Below are 21,478 nucleotides of genomic sequence, written 5' to 3' on the forward strand. Positions count from 1 at the left end.
AAAAAGGTAATTTTTGGGGAACAGAATTCTCAAATTCCTTAAGGGGCATTATTCAGGGCCTTGTCCCCACCCTCTTGCAGGAGGCCAGTGCCAAATATACCATTCTATCATGTAAAAGCTATAATTGTAGTATTACTCTCTGTCCTGAGACAGTATCCTAGTACTAATTAAAACAAAAATACCCCAAACCATTTTCTCCCCTGACAAGAAAGCAAGTACACAAGGTATTTAATTAGTTTAATTGTCATGTAAAGTGGTCTAGTATAATGCTTAAGATGAAAGTCAAGCTTCTTGTGTGAGCTGAAGTAACTATGGCCTGAGGGTAGTGATTTGTTTAGACTTGGTTGGTAACTTCTGCTCAGTTATTCATATTAAATTTAGTTAATTGTCCCACAGTTGTGACTTCAGGCTAAATTATCTGCATTTTTTTCCCCTCTGGAAGAAAGGATGCTGGGTTAAGAATTGTGAACAAAGCAAAAGTGAACGAAAAAAGCGTAATGTTGATAGTGATTTTTCTGTCCATTGTTCAATCAACTTGGCCATTCATTGGTATGTGGGAGATGATGCTTAGATTTCTTCTTTGCCTAGGAGGATCTGAGTCAACATAAAAATTACTGGATAAATCAGTCAGGAAGGTCACTTGGGTGGGTTCCTTGCCCCAGCATAGGATCAAGTACTTCAGTGTTGTTCTTCATGAAAATCTGTCTAATGTCCTTGAAAAATCGTTCAGAGACGAAGGTTTAATCTTCTGATTTTATTCTCTGTTTGGTTTAGAGTGGGGGAGCTCAGGTTTAATATGCCTTCTCTCACGAGAGCATCTTAGTGATCACACTAATCATTCTTTCTTTCATTAATAGCTCAGTGCATAAATGGTTCAAAAAGAAGGATGATACTGATAGCCTTCATATCAGACTCTGCAGTACCATGATAGCTGAGGTGCTGATCTAAGCACTGAGTGGTAGGGATAGAAACCCATCAGAGGAAGAGTAGTCTGTTGTATGAGTGAAAACATGATTGATTTCACCTTCTGAGATGTAACCATCTCTCTTCAATTGTGCTTTGTGCAGATGGCCTTGTGCTTTCCTTGGCTGTGTTCTGAGTGTTTCAAGATGAAACTGGTGTGGATTTGTTTTGGGGGTTTTTTTGGCTTAGAAACCACAAAACACTTAATTTGCTTGGATTCTAATGAGTTATGTTTTAGTTGCTGCACTTTTGGCCCTCGTACAGCCCCCTCTCTTGAAATATGTGCAAAATCTCAGTTAACAATAAAGCAAACAAAAAATAATTTAAAAGAATTTTATAGAGTAGTAACATTCTCAAGGGCATATCAGTTGACCTAGAGTAGTATTTTTATAGCTATCACTGTACAATAGAAAGCTTTTCATAGAATGCAGGGCTCTGTAAATTTAGAATTCAACTTCTGAAATCTTTGTTTCCTAGACTTAACTAAACTTAGTGTGTTTCATGTTTATACGGTGGTGTAAAAAACAAAACAAAAAACTTCCACTTGTCATTTTCTTCCTCTTTTAGCTGGTGAAGCTTTGTATTGCAATGATTGATACTGGAAAAGCATTCTGTACAGCCAACAAGCAGTTCATGAATGGAGTTCGAGACCTTGCACAATATTCCTGTAAAGATGCATTGGTTGAGGTAAGCTCTTTTAAGAGGTGCAAATGAAAGGAGAAGAGCATAGTTTAGAAAGGGTAAAATATAACAGTTGGCAGGAGAAGTAGTTGAAGTTTATATTATTATTTGCATTTTTGCTCCTTTGAGATGTCTTAAGAGTGAGCTTTTTTTGACTGTGGTGCACTGCAAGTGTCTGTGCTGCTTAGTTTCAGGTTTAACCTGCAATGGCAAGGGTTTTCCAGATTCCAGAAAATATGTAATTAGGTTAGGAATAGTCATCTTTGAAGGATTGAAGAAAGTCAGGTTGAGGCAGTGAACAGCTGCCCTGGTGACTTCGCTAAGTAAAGGGATTCTAGTCATGAGATCCTAAGTGTCAGTTCTCTGCAACTAAATTCCCTGAGTTGATCTCTTGGGTCCTGCAACTGGCTTTTTCTAATACATAGAAATTTAAATTTTTAAATGTACAGAGCCCATTTTGGTGGTGTAACCTCAGACTGATGTCTTGTTAGACTAATTCGGAACACCTAGTATTTCCTGTCTCTGTTATTTTGAAATGAGGTATGAAACTGTCTAATACGCAGGTGTAGTTGTGTGCACATCTCTGTATATCAGCTATATTTAATGTGTATTATGTAATAGAACATCAGTTGCATGTATGCATCTTCACAGGCATTATCTATTTCAGCTAGTGTGAACTTTAGTATAGTCTGTGCAACTGAAACTGTTATCTGGACATCTGCTTGCTAGAAATGCAGTGCGATAGCAAGCTAGTAAAACTTACATTATTTGATTCTAAGTAGGTTTTTTGTTACACTTGTGTAAGCAATAGGCAGTCACCCAAATATATTGGGGATAGTTGTTTTCTAACTGTGTTTGAGACATCGATTCTACAGATTGATGTTGCTAAGCATATCAGCTGTAAGGCAGTAGTTCCTACAGTAAATCTGTGTGTACTGATGACTACAACATGTTAACCAGGTTTTTGGAGTTAAGAGTATCAAACATTAATAAATATGAAATAGTGTGATATTAAATACTGTAAATTCATGTGTTAAATTAAGTGAACTTCCCAGAGTTAAGTCAACTTAATTTGAATTTTTCCTGCTTTGCTTCAGTTTGGTCCTTTATATATAGGCAGTAACATTTTTGTTGCTTGTAATTTTAATAGATTTACTTGATATTACCCCCATGTCCTCCTTCTAGTATAATGGTTTTAGTTTAATAATCATGTTAAGGAAAATGAATTCCTAAGTTCTTCACTGAAAGCTGTAAATCTCTGAAACATTATTTTCATGCTGTGTATTTAGTAGGCCTTAAACCACTTTGTTTTTCTCTTTACAGACCAGCTTGACAAAGTTCTCTGACACCTTACAGGAAATGATCAATTATCACAATGTAAGTATTTCTAGCTGAAACGTGATACTGATAGCTTACCTCCAGTTATATCTGATAACAGAATAATGCTAAAGCTTTTCTTGTTGATGGCATTTACAAAGTCATGGTTTAAGTGGTATTAAATACCTCTGATTTTATACTTGTAAATATTTATATCTTGTTTATGAAGTATTTATAATTATCCCTTTTCTGCAGATTTTTATCTCACTTTATTTTTTTGTTTGGAATTTGTAAGCTTTGCCAAAACCCAGTGCTGTAAAACAGAGTCAATGCTGGATTGTTTTATCATTTTTAATCAAACTGATGGGCAGCAGTGACAAACTGTGAACATCTTTCTTTGCTGGACTGAAACAATGATTACCTTTTCCATAACTTCTACATTTTTTCCTATCCTTTATAATGCACAAGATGAAGCACCTCTGATCTGTGTGTAGTTTTCTTTTTGGAAGTACGACAGATTTAGACAAATGTAGAGGATTTAAGACTAATGGTGATTTTTAGCATGTCAGACTTCATCAGAAAGCTCAGTTTTGCCTGGATTGAACACTGATTTATTTTCTCCTCTGAAGAGTTTAGTCTTGTATCCTAAAAGCCACAGGGATGTGTTCATTCTTCTATTTTTTTCCCCCCTTCCCTTGTCCTCTACTGCTTTTCTTTCATTTTCCAGCAAATTGCTGGAAAGCAACTGAAGTGTCTCCAAAGTGCTGCAAATATACAGGGCACTTAAATTTTTTTTTTATACCACTGAGAGTTTAAAATGTGGTGAGATACAGAGAATGCAGTTCAAACAGCTTTAGCTGAAATTAAGATTTTAGCATTAACTTAGCTTCCTAAAACTGTTTTATCAGGCATTTTTTTGAAAATGCATGCTTTTAGAAGGGAAGGGAAACAAAGGGAAGCAGGTTAATAGTGTTGAGTTGGATTTCCTCTCCATTATATGAGGTGTATATATCTACACCTCATATAATGAAAACTGTAAAGAGGACAGTAAATGTACAGTGATACTTTGATGGTAGAGAGAAGCTAGTGCAATGGTTCGAAGCAGCAGTAGTGGGAGAAAGTGTTACTTTCATGTCAGTGATTTCTGCAGATTAGATTGAGCAGATGAATCCAGTTGGCTGTCACTGTTTTACACTCTCGATGGCACTTCTTGCTGCTGGTTACCCTCTTAACTGCGTCTTGGCTATGTGGTATATGCTCTTTTTGACACATCTGACCTAAGTCCTATATTCTTGCTGCTGTTGTTCTACGTGATTGTGGCTTGCAGTGCTTTGGTAAAATTTGGCACAGCACAACTCTCCCTTTAGGGCAGTTTGAAGGCAGAAAGCAAAGAGCAAGCCGTATTAAAAGAAATTTTATGTGCAGATCTAAGTAGGACCACTCTGAGTTCTGTCCTGCTTTTTCTCCCTTTACTTCCTTGCTGTGCTCAAGCATAGTGTGTATAACAGTGGCTTTTACGAACAGTCACAAACGTAAGAAGTGTGAGGGATGTTACGGGGTTCTTATGTAGAGCTTTGCCAGACATGTTGTCATCCTGCATTGCTTTTTGTGAATCTGCTTAGTTCAGTAGGACTTACTAGCTCAGAGTGTCAGCTCTGTTGTTGACTGAGTTGGCAGGAGAGGCATCATGAGTGAGAAGAAGCTAGAGGAAGAAAGAAAGGGGTAGGAGATGGTCCCTCTGTGATCTGGATGACTGTCACTTTTCTGCTATGAGGCTTTGCTACAAATAAGGCTAGGAACCAGACTAATGCAGCATCTTCACTGATTCAGCAGTGGGGGAGTAGCTTTGATAGTTTACAGCAAATAGCAGCTTTTGTAGACTTGGTTTGGAGTGTTGGAAAGGCTCTAAATCTAGTCAGATCATGGTCTGGGCACTTTTTTCTGTTCTTTTAGGGCAAAAATGTGTATGTGTTTTTCTGCCTAGCACTTTTTTCCTCTTCATTACTGTAAGTAGAATTGCAAGGCTCATATTTCTGGGAGTCCACAAATCAGTTGAGTTCCCATCTGGTTATACTTTTTCTGTATTGATCTTGATTGGTGCACTCCTCAGGCACTGGCAAGCTTAAATGTCAGCAGTGGGAGTAGTCCCAGCATGACTTCCAGCTTGTCAAGAAGTTCTTCATCTATTCTAGTTGTCTGTTTTTCTGGTTTTCCAAAGTGGGAATACAAACAGGATTTTCCATGTGTTACTGTTAGTTATAAGATAATTCAGGTTGGAAGGGGCCTCAGGAGATGTCTTGTTCAACAGTCTGCTGAAATCAGGGTCAACTCTGAGGCTAGAGTAGGTTGCCCAGGGTTTTATCCCATTGGGACTTGAAAACCTCCAAAAATGTGGAGACTGGATGGAGGATATAGTACCACTGTTAATGGGTGACTTAGTTGTGTTTTCCTTCCTTCAGTGTTTCTAGAAAAGAGAAACAAGCTGGTAAGTGTTTTGCTGTCAGTACTTGGCATTGTGTGGCTTTTCATTCACAAATTTTGTGAACAGGGGAACTACAACTGAGAAAATTTAAAGAAAATGTTTTTTGACCTGAAACCTTGAGTTCTTATTTGTTCTTTCAATAAAGTTATTTAATACTTAAAGATCTTTACCTTTTGGAAGAGATTCTAGTCAGTTGGGCCAACTACTACTTGCTTATATTCTTTCACCTCTTTATTTTTTGTGCTTGTGCCCTGTATATTTCCATAATGCAGAATGGGAGGTGTAGAGGAGTTGGAAATTAAGGCATCATTTGTGATCTGCACAATGATAAGTGGCAAAAGGATTTGTCCCATAGCCATTGACCTGTTCCCTTCTGTCCTAAAACTCAGAGGGCAGATGTGAAGCTGAAGGAATGTGCGTTTTCATTCCTCAGAATATCTGGAGACATAAGAAAAAATACAAGTTGTCTAACATTCAGGTATGCTTTGGCCTTGGAAACTTAAAAATTTCTCAAGCTTTACGATTTGAATGGGTAGATTATATTCTGCCCCCTGCCTCCTCAAAAGATAAATTTGAGAAGCATGGTTTAGAACACCTAATCTTAGAAAAAGAAGCAGCCATTCTTCTTAACAGTTCAACAGTGGGTGTTTTTTTACAAATGTGTTATATAAAGGAGATGGTACTAATTACTCATGTATGTTACATTTTCAGCATTAATTTGGCTGTTGGGTTTTTGCCAGAAGTTAAGGACATGTTCTTTCTATAGTGTCATTTGTCTTTTAGTTGTTGGTTAATTGTGAAAGTCTAAGAATCAAAAAAGTTGTAACTCAACATTCAAACTTGTTTTTTCGAGGCTGTTTGTACAGTAATATTCTTGACTGTTTAATAATCACAATAAACATGTTCTGTGAAAGTGGGCATGTCTTACAGTGTCAGGATGAGAGAATAAAATGCCAGGAACTCTTTTCTTTCCTTATAGCCACAGTCTTTAAGAAATGACCAGCAGAAGGTGTTGGGTTTGTGTTATTTTCCTTATTTTATTCCTTATTTATTTTTTATTTATTTCAAACTACTTTGAAGGGTTTTATATTTGATATTAGAGACACATTGGTTTAATAATAATTCTCATCTAATTCTGCATAACCATGTGTATGTCTAAAATGAAAAGTTATGAATACCCCTAAGTTAATGACCTACTTAATAATGCTTTTCTTTCAGATCCTGTTTGACCAAACCCAAAGATCTATTAAAGCACAGCTGCAGACTTTCGTTAAAGAGTAAGTTAACTTGTACTTGTAATGGGAAAATTATAGGTAAAATAGAATTTAAAAACATTTGATTTGAGTGGGTTGGTGAAATATCTTCCCTGAAAATGGGCAGCTATAACTTGAGAAGTGCATATTAAAGCTTGTCAGAAATTACTCCAAATCAGTGAGGCTTGAGATCCAGCTGCAGAAACATTGAAATAGTATGAATTACTGATCTTAATTACATGTTGTCATTGTCTAAGCTTAGGGAAGAAAGTGCTTACCAAAGCTTTTCCCCAGTAAGTACAAGATGCATTTATTTAAATTTCAGTATTGTCCTTTCCTCAGAAGAGAAAGACAGAAAAGCTTCTATCATACTTGGTACAATTTCCATTCGATCCAAGCATTTATTGAAGAATATGAAAGCAAAAAACCTAGCTATAACAGTCATGAGCGCTGTCAGTCTGGTGTGTCTTTAAACACTTTCTTCATGCTTGGGAATTTGTTATCCATATTTCCTTTTTCTTTAGAGATATTAGGAAATTTAAAGATGCAAAGAAACAGTTTGAAAAAGTTAGTGAAGAAAAAGAGAATGCTCTAGTAAAAAATGCCCAAGTTCAAAGAAATAAGCAACACGAAGTAGAGGAAGCAACCAATATTTTGACTGCAACACGGAAATGTTTTCGACACATAGCTCTGGATTATGTTCTTCAGGTAAGTTGAGCAATAAAAGTTATTTTTCAAAACCATCTGTTACGTATAGTTAGAGATCTGTCCTTTAGAACTTATTGTAAACTTCTCAGAAGCTGTGGAGATTCAGTTAAAAAGGAATAACTTTGCAAGTAATTTCTTTTTTAATGAAATCTGAGCAAAATTAAATTATTTGATGCATTCTTATTGCTTAATGCTTTGGTATTCAGTGCCGTTGCTGTAGTGGCACAGTTTAATTTTCAACTTGAATGTTAATTTTGAAAAATAGTATTTGCCTGATACTTACCTAAATGTATTTTGTGAGTTGGCTATGCGGTACTTCCTTATATATTTGAAATAAAAACTGTAACCTAGCCTAGGAAATACAAATTACCTGAATAATTCTGATATAGGATGTTGGATCCTACTATTTCAGCTGTTTGGTTTGTGTTCTATTTAACAAATCCTACTTGTCTAGAAGCCTCAGAATTTGGCATTGTGCCACAGGGGAAATCAAGAACATAGCTACTCTATTGCTTTTTAGTGCCAATTTCCTATAGAGTGTTGAGAGGTGTTCTTTGTCCTATACTTTGAATTCTGTGAAATAATAATAATTGTTCTGTCAATACTTACAATTCATCTGTTTCGTAGTTACCCACAACTACAGCAAAACAGGATTATTGCAAATTGGATGGTACGAGGGGTTGAGGGCTCCTAAAATGGGTCTGGGGTTCTCCTATGATCAAACACAGAGCAACCCTTTAGAATTATATTGGTTTTCTACTAGGTGTTATCTTGATTTGTGACAGTCCAGTCAGTTATTTAAAGCTTAGTTAACTGTTCTTTTAATTGCCTGTATTACTTGTAAAATGAAGTGGTATCAATCTGATCACCCCATGCACATGCACAGATATGGTGGCCAGTGGTCAACACTGAACTCCTGCCTTTTGAATACTAAGGACAAAGTTCATTTTGATGTTTAAAAAGACATGTTAATCAAGTACTGCTTGATTATTTGTACTAATATCAAATAGTAGCGGGGGGGCAGCTGGCAGTCATTAGTATAGGCCAGTTCCTTGTGTGTGCATTGAGCTGCAGATTGTTTGCCTCCTGGAATTCGTATGTTCAAAGTATGAGCAGTTCCTGTGATAAAGGATTTAAAGTAGTGGGGAAAAGTTTGAGTATCTCTTCATTAATGGAGGCAAAAATGAATTAAGTTTTACGAATTCTTTCTACTTGGGTGACTCTCTTCTTCTGGAAAAGTGGCTTTACAACTATGGTCTCTTTGTAGCTATATTGGCTTTAAACTGTATTTCAAAACCTTTGCTTTCCTTTCTTTTTTTTTTGCTTTGCAAGTTGAGGGTTTGTTCTATACAAACAAATGTTAATTTTTTTTTGCTGCAGAAGGTTTTCCAAAATACTGACTATTTAAGTACAATCTGGAGTTGATTATAACTTCAGTAAGTTTATTTCTTTTGGTGGAATTTTAAACTGACATAGAGGTGTTAAATTACAAAATCATGCATATTTCTGCTAAATGGGGCTTTTAAAGTCAAATCTGTAGTTCTGGATGACAACCTCAAAGATTAGGGGACAAAGAGGATAGAGGAACTAGGTGAATGTGAAAAATCAGTTATTTTTTCTATATAATGTGAAATTATTCAAGTTCTAGGGCAACACCCTTGGTCAGTGACTTCAGCTAGCTTAAAGGTGCAAGTATATATGAAAAATTACTTACTGAAGCTATTATGATCTTGCTTGATTCAGAGGCTGGGGCTATATCCCAGTTTTGGGACACTTGAGACAACGTCAGCCCAAGGGGAAAAATAAACATGCCCCTGTCCTTCCCGCTCCCCTGATAGAAGATGGCAACGGTGCGAGTGCAGCTTCTTTAAGAAGTTGGTGAGCTGGATTAGCTCATAGTGTCATAAAGAGCATTTGCAATGTGTTGAATTGATCTCTTGAAAAGAGGTACCAATTTCCCTTGCTTGAAAGGTGTATTATATTACTTCTAGCTAGCATGTGATGTCTTGTATTTTCCCTTCCAATATAAGAAAGTTGTGACCATCACTGTGGAGTTCTAGCTTTGCATGCTTTTTCTGATTGCATCACTTTAATATCATGACAAAACTATCATGCATCATCTTTTAAAAGAAGTGCTTTATGAAGTCTGATAATGAGTTATGTTCTTCAAATGTTTTAAGATTTGATATGATTATTTGGAAGTGATTTGAAGCTTCCTTCTGTGGGGAAAATTTGCAATTAGAATAAAGTAATTTGCTTGGCTTTTTTTTCCTAGATCAACGTTCTTCAGTCTAAAAGGAGAGCAGAAATCTTAAAATCAGTAAGTTGTACATTATTTTCTGTATAGAAAAAATATAAATACATCTGAAATTAAAAATGTGACTGTAAAGCAGTATATTAAAAATGTAGTCCTTTTACCCATCAAAACATCAGTACATTTGGCACTTTGATGGCAGTCAGTTTGGCCTTTACTATAACTGGGCACAGATACATAACTAGTTTTGGCAATCCTTTTGGTTCAGATTTGAACACTTCAGGCTTTCACTGCTGTTGACTCTTTGGTATGTGTTTCGTGGTTAAAATAAAACTTTGTCTTCTAAGAATTCTGCTGTTTAGGTCTGCTATATTGATTTATAAACAGTAAGTTCTTATCTATTCTAAGATGGATTCAGCTCTTTCTACAAAAATGGTATTTTTTTATATAAATAGCATATTGTAATAACAACTACACAATATGTTTTAGTATGGTATCTGCTAAAATAATATACAGCTATATCTGCATGCTGGCTTTCTTCTGATTGCATTCCCTTTTATGCTTCACAGTATCTCTGCAAAAAGTTTACTGAGGTAGAGACTGCCAAATTAAATGGTGCTTTTCTTTCAAATGTCTGAAGTTGCACTCCCATAATTTCCTTAATTCCTTTAAATAGCAAAAACTTTAGCTGGATCACAGCTTTATAGCTGCTTGCCATTCTGCTCTGCGTCTTCCCAATTTGTTTCTTTCTTTAAGACTGGACAGTCTTCTCAGTCATGTTCATAAAGGTCATGGTTCTGGATCATTAGTAAATAAATTCTGTAGCCCCTCTAATTTACATGTCCTAGCTAAACAGGAGATAAGAGAAGTTTCAGGTGACATGCATTAGAAGTAATTTTCTGCCCTTAAGTAGATTTGTTTTGTTAATTAGGTTAATCCTATTAACTAATATCTGAGATTTTTTGCTTGGTTCAGTGTTCCAAAGTTACAACATTGGAAGGTCTATGAGTCACTGATGTAAAATTGCCTGGGCACAAAAGAGCAGAAATTAAGCCTGGAATTGTATTTAATGTATGTTCATGTGGATTAGTTAAGTAATATGTTTATGTGATACCTGATAAATACTTATCCTTTTAAAAAATATGCTTTTCTTCCTTTTAGATGTTATCATTTATGTATGCCCATCTGGCTTTTTTCCATCAAGGCTATGATCTCTTTAGTGAACTTGAGCCCTACATGAAGGATCTTGGTGCACAGGTAACAAATTACTGTGAAACTTCATAACTATATGCTGGAACAGATGAAAACTTGATATATGTGTACATATCAGGTACATCATAGATCTATTCAACAGAAAGGGAATTGTAGTGTGGTAAAGGCAAAGCATAAAAAAACACCGTAAGTAGTTTGAATGAAAATAGTTAGAAACTGAAAGCTGTCTGTTTACCTTTTAGGACTTACATACTTAAACATAGTCATGTAGTGCTGTTTGAAGTAGTCTGGTATTCAGGACACTGGATTATTTTGTTTTAAAAATTTTTGTATATGACCCACATTATAAATATATTTAACAATAAAAAGTAGATTAGGGTTTTTTCCTTCTACGTCTGTACATTATTTACTGTATAAATTATGCAGTGTGCCAAAAAATAACATTGTTAGCAGCTTAGACCATAAACCAGACTCTGATTTTAATAAGTAGTGCAAAACTCAGTTCATACACTGAATCTTCCTTGCTCAGTTTTGTTGTTTAAGAACACACAATTGCAACTTCTGGGTTTTCAGTGAGGGACTCATGACAAGGTTAGATGGACCACAGCCAACTGCATGCAGGAGACATTGAAAATGGTTATGCAGAATAGATTAAGAACATACAATATTCAACTGAAAATCTGTCTGTGGTGCAGGAATAAGACTCAGCAGTGTCTTGACTTGTTCTCAGTGCAAGTTAAATGGGCCTGGAATTACTTTTACAACTCTTCCCCACCCCCCACCCCCCATCAGAGGACTTTGAACAACTGTACTGATGCAAAACTGTCTTTTGCCACTTTCCAACATGATCTACAAAACACAGCCAACCTAAAGTCTAAGTGTCTATCCAGATACAAAAGCAAATAAATGAAAGCAAACATTTATTTGCATTCACCTGAAGTAGATACGTCATTGAATGTCTAAAATGACACTGTTCTGAGCTGGTTATTGCTGCCACAGTGCTGTTGCCATCTGTGCCCCTCAACCTGCTTCTGTGTCTGTGCAGTGAAGCAGATTGGGAATTGTAGACATTTGATTGTTGGAGTTATTTTCTAAATACTTTTTTTTCTGCTAGACTAGTCCCCAGTCAGGTTGCTGTGGTTCTTAATTACTTGTACAAACACACGTTGGGGAGGTGTGTGCTTGTGTCTGTGCATGTGTGTGGCGAGCAAGTGATGGAGCTGAGAAGGGAGACAGGCTGCTTGATCTGGCACTGCCATCAAGAAGGGAAGTGACTGTACAGCTACAGCCCTCTGTGTTTGGTGTGATAGTGGCATTTGAAAGGTGCACGAGACTCTGTCCTTAGTTGTGCTTCTTATTCTTTCACATCCTTCCATTTTGGGTTGTAATTGTTGAACTGTAGTGTTTTGACAGTATAGAACGTGTGTCCTGTACCTCTGCAGAAGAGGGGGTGGGGAAAGGAGACAAAAGCTGTGGAGTTGGTAGTGGTTTATGCTGCTAGCTAGGCTTTAATGTTTCCATTTCATTTAGATTATTTGAGCAAGAAACACAAGGTTATTTTTGAATGGCTGGTCATCCTTTTGCTTGATCTGCTGAGGAGCATTGTCTAACATTCTTTTTGGTGCTGGTATCATAGCAACTGAAGGAGTTAAATTTAGAAAATACAAAGCTGAGAATGTTTAAAATATATTGCAGTTGGAGCAAAGATAGACTGAAGACCCTAAAGTTGTACAACTTGCTGACTTACTCTTTTGTGGCAGACCTTGGCATTTAACTAATGGGTATTTTTCATGACAGTAGCAGCCTTGTAAATAGCTTATGAAAGTTTCACAGTTAATGGCTTTGCAGTTTGTATTGGTTGAACCTCTGCCTGTTAAAACAGGTCAGAGAAGGTATGTTGTGACATAAAACAGGGATTTGTTAGATTTTTCTGAAAATACTGTAATTCTTTCTGTTGGTAAATGACTTTTCATTTCCAGGTAAATTTTGTGTATAATCTTAATTACGAGGTTTAACAGCACCTGAAGTATTAAAATTAAAGTGACCCTGAAGAGTGTAGTTATAACTCTTAATTCTTTCGCTTTGCATTTTCAAAATAACCCGTTTACATGATGGAGTAGGATTGAGCAATTTTGCTTTCTGGAGGTTTTAGGTCAGGGTCGGATTACTTGTGAATCAGCTCATTGTAGGGGAATCTTTAACGGCACACAAGTGTAATATGAGCTTTTGCATGGCAGTTATGGTATTTGGGATTTTTATATGAAATATGGTATTAGTTTAAAAAGAAAACTACTTGAATTTTCATTGAGGTGACTATTCAAAAAGCTAAACACTTTAGTCTTAGTTCTCTACAGAATACCACTTATAGTGCTGTATGCTTATACGAATACTTTTACCAGTAAATGCAGTATTTTGAAAAACCTAATTTTTTGAAGACTACCCAGCAGTGATATAATGACTGGGATTTGCATAGTTCAGTTGTGTGATTGGCCACAGCTCTTGGTAGTTGTATGCTATTGGTCTTTTTTAAGACAGCTGATATGCTGCTCACCTGAGTGAAAACAAGAAATTCTGGTCTGAGCTTGGAAACTGGAATGGTGCAATGCTGTCTTGATAGTAAAAAAAAGTAAATGATTACATGAGCTGCTACTAAGAACTTTGTTTTGACACTTATGCTGTATTAACTGTATCCTCAAACACTTGTAGTTAAGACAAATTAGAGGTAATTGCCCTAATCTGAACATGGCTACCTTGTTTCATCTAGCAGGGTAGGAGGAAGAATTTCTTGGTGCTCATGTGCAAATTCCTAAATTTGAGGTTTTAGCAAGAAACTTTATTCCTACAAAGTGTTGAGCAGCCCTTGAACCAGTTCTCATCTTTATCACAAAACAAGGGGTTTCCCAGGGTTCTTGGTGCAAAACAGTCTCTGAGCACAATGGCAGCCAGTTTCTGTTTCAGTTGCTCTTCTATCATTAAGTCATATAGCTACATAATATATGACATCTGGACACTTCAGTCTTTAATGTGTTCGTGTTCATAAATACCTGGAAGGTATCAAAGTGCTGGTATAGCCATTTGAGCCAGAGAAGAAACTAGGGAGAGAAGAGTTAAGAGAAGTAACAGAGTGTGGAATTGGATCCAGATGTCCCGACTATCTGATGGCTCTATAATTGTTAGAGAGTGTCTAGCACAAGGGTGTAAGAGCCAGTTATTGTCCCTTTTTTCTGTCATTTATATCGTTTCAAGCAGGGGACATACAACACTGGGGAAAATGACCAGAATCAACAGGGGTTCTCCCTTGTGAGAGTGGGTGGAGGCCATCCTATTTGTGTGTGAATTAGAGGTTCAGTTAGTCAAGCTGTGCCCTCTGCCATGTGACTGACCTCAGCTGGAAACTGGTGTTGCACACTGTTCCTAGTCTCCTCATTCTAGGCCTGGAGTAGAATGAGGTCTGTCCCACAGATGTAAAGCTGCGGGCTGTACTGCTGTGTTCGGTATTCCATCTGCATCGTTATTCAGTAAGATGCTGTGACTGGGGTTAATGGCAGACTTGTGTTACAGGCTGGAAAAAGGAGGAGTTCATCAGATTCCATAGTGTGTCACATATGTACCAAGCTAACTGGTCTTTCAGGCAGCATCTGCTGCTCCGCTTCACCATATTTCTTATTTAAACATCAAAGTCTGAAAAAAAACAAAGCCCAAAAGCCAACCAAACAACAAAAAAAAAGAAACCACCAAAACCCTAAAACACCGTCCTCTTTTACAGGATGTCTTAAATTTCCTGCTTTTTTTCTCTTTTTGTCCTAAAAAAAAAAGTTTATAGGGTAATGCTATAGTCATGCTTAAAGCAAATTTTTGGTAATGTCTTTTTATTATCGCAGACTTTGTAAGGATGTTAACTTAAATCCTATGTGACAGTCTCTCTTCTGTGCCAAATCATATCATTGTTATTTCTGAAACTAGAAACAGTTTGAATGGTTCTACCTCAGATTTCAAGGAATCTTGCTCAAATACTGCTGGTGACCTGATCAAAACTATCAATACAAAAGCCTGATTGAGGCAGTTCCCCTGCTTTGTGGAGGGAAGAAATCACTAGCATTTGCTCCTTCTAGTTTTTGCTGCTAATGCCAGTGCTGCTGCATAGGCCAGTCAGCCAGCAAGAGCAGCTAAAGCATGAGTCATTCTCTTCGGAGACTGAGCACCAATGCGGTACAGAGTCGCATATGCTTGGCACCATGCTGTTCTTTGAAACATTTCTTCTAAGGCTTACAAGAAATGTACACCTTTCGTAGAGGTTAAATCAGGATGGTAGTGCAGTGCTTTAAACGAGGCTTCAGTGGTTATTCAAGGTAAACACTTTGTGACCATAGAAGTAATTATACTATGCAAATAAAACTAAAGTCATGCTATGTCTAGACATAATATGTTCTTTTTTGTCAGCATTATGAAATCTACTGAGCCAAATTTCTCTTGATATCTAAAGATCCAATTTTCTGTTTCTCTTTACAGCTGGATCAGTTGGCTGTAGATGCTGCAAAGGAGAAGAGAGATATGGAGCAAAAGCACTCCACTATTCAACAAAAGGTACTTGAGAGAATGTAAAAGGCAGACTGCACACACATCTTTGTATCTAGCATCTCTCCCCAGCAGTGCATCTCTGCATCGGAACCGTGAGGGATGGTATCTTTAGTGCAGAGAAATAGACTTAACACATCATTAAGCGTAGGGCTGGATTGCAAATATTCATCTTGTATTACAGAACAGAATACTATGTTTAGTTTTGGCTGAAACATAAATAGAACAGTAGAATTTATTTGAATGCTGGGACGCTAACATTTCATTAGAACTCTTAATTCCTATTACATCTTGGATTCAGTATGTTGTAAAAGTTGCTATTTCTCCCTCCTGTGCATCTGTAGAAGAGGTGTGTACGTTGCACATTCTTACAGTCATATGTATAACTTTCTGGACTGTGCCAAATAAGAGTGCAGCGCTTTGAGGTAGTGTGGCAGTTGCTATTGCATATAAAGGGCAAAAGTAAACTTCTGTAAAGGCTGTCTAAGTATGAAAGTGATAACATTAAATTGTTGTTTTGGGAAAACTTGTATGTGCAATAATTCTTAATTTTGCTTGTTGAGAAAAATGCAGATAATTCATGTTGTGGGGGGTATGACTTCTGTTGTTTGGATGTTTCAGAAGCTCTAGATCAGTATTGGTTTTGCAGGTATAATGCTAGAAGTTAAAAATATTTCCACTGAACTCTCCGGTAGTGAGCTAATACTGCAGGTACTTTTGAAAGGGATTAGATACCAGTTTAAAGGTAATGCAACACTTCTTACTCTCATTCAAATACATTCTGTATCTGTTCAGGTGGCATAAATTTAAGAAAAAAAAGTCTAATGTAAATGAAATCTGATGAGTAAATAAATTTAGGCATGAAAACATGCTAAGATTATAACTGAGGTAGCCTTAGTAGGAGTCAGTACTAATGGGAAAAGGTAACATTTTTGGTTGCTGAAAATGTTTTTGTCGCTTCATCCCCTCATTCCTGCAGGAGTTGGTGGGAAACATTAGGATTGCTGTAACTGAAATTGGACAGGCATAATGATGGGTTTTAGAGCACTGCTTATGTGCTGTGTTTGGAGGCAGACAGGAGATGGCTAGAGGCAAGGAAGGGGAAGAAAGAGGGGAAATGGGAAAGAGATGGAACTTGAGAATAAGTGTTGATGTTCAAATTATAATTTTGGGGGGTTCAGTAGGCCTAGTTTCAGGCATTGAGGGTTTTACTGCTAGAGAACAGTGGTGCTTGGTGGAGGATGTAAGTTATGGGCAATTACCTTTTAATTGGCCATAGAGATAATAACTTGTTACTGTGACTTATGGTCATTGCTGTTGCCAATGGTGTTTACAGTCTTTGTTTTCTCTTCAAATGCTGCTTAAGGCTGCTTTACAGGTAAATGTATTAGAAATAGTATCAATGGTTATTGAAACTTTTAAGCTTCATGAAACTTGGTAAGCTATATCTGTGTGTAATATAAATATTCTTGGTTTCCAGTACAAATTGTAATTATAATGAGGTTATTTATATATTGCTACTTTTCTTGGTTTCTTACTCAAATCATGTTGTCTGTTTTTTGTCTCCTCCTACTTGCTTTTGCCAGCCTTCCCACCAAGTTTGCTTCCAGCTCATCATGATTTCAGAATCTTGAACTGCCTTAAACCTTGGATCTTGTTCTTTATATCATTATTTGTCATCTGGTCAACCTGACCAGGATGGCAACCTTGTTCTCTGTTCTCTTCTCATGGCTTGTCATGTTGCTTTCCACTGGGCTGCCTCTTAGGAATATGTTCCCAAATCTTCAGTGCCAAATCCTTCCATATTTTATAACTACTGAAACTTCTGCTTCTTGTGTTGAATATTCCATGAGGTATATATGCATTTAATATACTGAAGTTTTAATCTAATGCTTCAGAATGATGCCTTTTCTTCATTGTGTGGATAAAGAACAGTTCCTTTTCCGAAATGTATCGGTAAGCACACATGTGCACACACCTACCCACCCACTACCTGTGTTTGCATATATGTGCATATGCATGCAGAATAACTGCACTAATTAAATAACTCATCTCACTTCTTTATAATCATCATCCTGTTTAATTAGGCTGCTATCTGAGAGGCTAATACAAAAGTCATGGAAGGACTTGGTCACCACTATAGTTTGATTTCTCTTTTACGAGAACTGATGTCTGATTTTTTTTTTTTTTTTTTTTGTTTTAGCTTTTGTGTTCAATCTACTCAGCAAATATGCAGGAAACAATTTCTTACACTAAAAAAGATTATTTTTTCCGTATTAATCTGGAGCATCACATACTACAAATTAGTCTAGAAATGTCACAATCATTCTGGGAACTTTTTGCAATATATTTTTATGGGGAAAGATTCTTATCAAAAGAGTGGTGTCACACTGTTAGTATCACTTAAGACTTATAACTTGTTTTCTGAGCAGTTTGCAGCACACTGCTGTAGTAACACATTGAATTAAGAAATAATTTAAAAATCAGTTGGACCTGTAAACAGCATTATGGCTTTTTGGTTTTTGTGACAGAGCTAATATTTTGTTCTAAAATAAGGGAAATGATACAGGAAAAATGTTTGCGTTGAACTTCAAATAGTTTTTGTTGCATTCAAATCCCTTTTTCATTTAAAAAAAAAAAAAACCTGCATCCAAAGAACTGCTCAGGAAACAGCTGGAGTGAGAATGATTTGAATGATTTTTAATATCTTGCATAACAAGGTGATAGGAAACCAGATGCTACCACAGTCATAAAGCAGGCATAAACCAGAGCTGCTGTTGAGAAATAATGCAATCTAGTTTCTGTCTCAAAAAACAAAGATGTGTCAGTATTTCAAGTGACTTGTATGCTCAATGACTAGATCTCACCTTCTTTCACTTTGTCTTGGACTGTAGACATTGCTACTTGCTGTTGTTGCTTTAAGTCCTTCTTCAAAGGACCTTCAATTTAAGCATGACAAACATCATTTTGCTGATGAGACGGGAAGGGAATGGAGGCAATGTTCTAAATCGAGGGGTTGCACAATTAGTGTCTTCTGTTTAGTACATGCTGGAGTAACTTTTCAGATTAGTGTTTTCTTTTGTACTTATGCTCTCTGATTCACTGCCTTTTTAAAAACTTTAAAAATTTGGCTTGTATAAAGTAAAAAACATATTGAATACATGTTCAGTGTTAAAATACTGATACTCACACTCCCTAAGATTTACTGGTAAAATGGCTTGAATAGCTTTCATGACCTGCTAGCAATCTTCATATTGAGAGTAAATCGAAAATTCTGCGGCTGGAAGGTATGGGGGCTTGTGTTTTGGTAACAAGAAAATTATACGTAGAGAAACGGAAAACATGCAAGCTATGAAATGAATCCAGTATGTGTGATAAATTGATAAGATCATGTGAAAATGCATTGACTGAAACACTGCCAAGAATAGTAATTATTCTGTGACCCACCAGATTAGTATGAATTATGGAAATGAAAGTTGTTCTTCTATTGCCAGCTCATGTGCTATCTTTCATGGACATTTAAAGAAAAGGAGGGGGGAAAAAGCATGAAAGCACACCATATGCTTCACTTATATAACCCACTTCTACATGTTTCTCTTCCAGTAACTGGTCAGCCTTGAAAAGTTAGTATCAGAATAGAAGCCATTGATGTTCCTTCCTTCAAATCTGAATGAAATGTGCAATAGAACACTTCAGTGTAACTTTAATAATACTGGTTTAATTTTCTTAGTTCTGATTAAGTGAAATGTATTTTAATCCTAACTGACACCTAATTAGTAAATAAATTATATTTAAAATTCAGGTTTGATCAGCTGCGTGTTTGCTTAAGGAATAAAAAAATTCTGAATCACATAAAGTGACTGGGCTTATTAACATGTGATTCTCTTATGCAAGACACTGGAAAGATATGGATGTATTTCTCTCCTGATTATTTTTCATGATTCACTAAACTTTTCCATGCACCAAGATAAAAATAAATTGACTTCTTTTCTCCTTTAATTATAAAATAGCAGAGACTATAAGATCAGACATGGCTTATCTAGTTCCTTTTTCTACTTTTATCCTTTTATTGAAATGAAGTGGGGGTTGGGGTTTTTTTTTGTTTGTTCTTTTTCCTAACAACTTTATCAATGAATGGATAAAGCATATGGAAGCTTTACTCCTTCCTTCCCCACTCCCCCCCGCCCCAATTTAGTAGTCTGCTACGTATAGTTAGGAAAATATTGAACTGTATAGTGTCTGTATACTCTTTATCTGCTCTGTAAAGGTGGAAATCAATCAGGGAAGCCATTAAAAATGACACTAAGTGCACTTCATGAGGAAGGCTCAGTATTTTAGGCGTTTTGGACTGAGAGTGTAGCATGATAAATGATCCAAAGGAGTTTTCCTGTCATGCTTGTATATGTCTTCAGAGCCTAAATCTAGATTCATTGGAAAAGACAGTTGCATTTTCTGCAGCAGTTCTCCAAACCTTGAGGAAAATGTGATTACATAGTAGCTGGGACAGAAAAGACTGAGGGAATGTATGTTGTCTTTCACCAGACAAGGAGTTGCAGGCATCACTGAGGCAGGAAGATGCAAATCTTTAGCAGGTTTCATTATGTCTGGGAGCTGGTAAGTTAGAGTACTTTAGTAGTTTTTTGGGGAGGGAGGGAGTGTGACATCAGCATGCCTACGTCTTATAGGGGTTTGGGTTTTCTTTTTTTGAGAGGATAAGAAAAAAAACACAAAGGACTTTTTAACACTTTGTGTATGTCCTAAGTTTTGAAATACTAAGTTAAAATTGTACTGTGGTATTTTTGGCTGTTTGTGCTTACATGAATCCTTTAATGTTTAGCATGTGCTGATCTAGAAAATGGGCAGAAAATCAAAGTTATTAAGTGCTGAATAATAAATGCACAAATTTGTGATTTTTTTTTTTTGAGAAGCTTTTGTTAGCAACATTATATGTTCAGATCAGTATACGATAGTGATACGCTAGTTCCATTTCATTTTGGAACTCTTACTTTTGCACTGATCTTCTGCCAGTGAATTAATAAAAACCTAGATTTAACATTTCAGATTTCACTAATCTATTCAGATTGGTAATAGCTGAAAACACTATGAGTAACTTTATGGAATTTGGTGCTGTGCTGGCCTGGGGGCATAAAGGGCCCATTTTGATATTTGTAACCACTTCACTGTCTTGTCCAATCCAAGGTTAATTAAACAAAACCATCTGCATGTATAAGAGTAAACATCGTGTGAAGCAGAAAAGCTGTGTGCAGGCTGGACTATTCCATAGGGCTAATGGTATTGGTGTTGAAGCTGACTCTTTTTTGGTATAGCCTCTTTTCCGCTATGTATAGACAAATTCCTGAGAAGCAAAGTACAAAATGGATTTGCAGACACTCTTTTGACACAAAGCTGTTCACAATTTACAAAAAGTACTTGCTGAAAGTATGGGAGAGTGACATTACGAAATGTCTTGCGTCTTCAGTATTTAACCTGTGTTTTTTGTTCTGAAACTTAATTTTTGGTGATGTGTCTCATCTGCCCTAGTTAAGGGGAGGAAGCCATATCTTGGTAGTCTACTTTAAGGTTATATTGTACTAATAGTCAAATTAAATAATAGCGTGTATATTATTTTGATCTCTGGATGTAGCTTTTGATAAATTATGTTATTCCATGTGTGCTTTTTCATGCACCCCTAGTAGTTGTTAGCCTCCCATTCACTGAATACCTGAGCTCTGTGGCTCCCTGGGAGAAGAGTCCATGCTGTTTCAGATGAGATATGAAAGCAAATAATCACCACATATATTACTACTTAGTCTACTCTACCATTGCTGGAAATGTGAAGCAGTTAACCTTTCTAAAACTTGTAAAGCTGTTATTAACTCTTATTAGCTGTTATTATTTGTTACTTGATTGATTGAAATGTATATTCCTTTTGTCTTACTTCTAGCTTCATATTCTTGTCAAAGATCATAAAGAAAAAATTACTGCTAAGTTCTTGTCATCATTGCCAGCACCCTGACTACTTTAATTTAGAGA

The 21,478-nt window shown here is 36.4% G+C and overlaps 1 protein-coding gene across 4 annotated transcripts in view; it reads left to right on the plus strand.

Moving 5' to 3' along the window:
- The window catches only part of ACAP2 (ArfGAP with coiled-coil, ankyrin repeat and PH domains 2), a 67,567-nt gene that overhangs the window by 20,496 nt on the left and 25,593 nt on the right, over positions 1–21,478 (plus strand). For all 4 annotated transcript variants that reach the window (XM_074833906.1, XM_074833908.1, XM_074833907.1 and 1 more), the window contains exons 3-9: positions 1,531–1,650; positions 2,968–3,021; positions 6,662–6,720; positions 7,221–7,404; positions 9,680–9,724; positions 10,820–10,915; positions 15,380–15,454. In XM_074833906.1, the coding sequence (XP_074690007.1) occupies positions 1,531–1,650; positions 2,968–3,021; positions 6,662–6,720; positions 7,221–7,404; positions 9,680–9,724; positions 10,820–10,915; positions 15,380–15,454 (633 nt within the window). The remainder of the gene's footprint in view (positions 1–1,530; positions 1,651–2,967; positions 3,022–6,661; positions 6,721–7,220; positions 7,405–9,679; positions 9,725–10,819; positions 10,916–15,379; positions 15,455–21,478) is intronic.

Source organism: Strix aluco, chromosome 9 (assembly GCF_031877795.1).
Source record: "Strix aluco isolate bStrAlu1 chromosome 9, bStrAlu1.hap1, whole genome shotgun sequence".
Classification (NCBI taxonomy): Eukaryota; Metazoa; Chordata; class Aves; order Strigiformes; family Strigidae; genus Strix; species Strix aluco.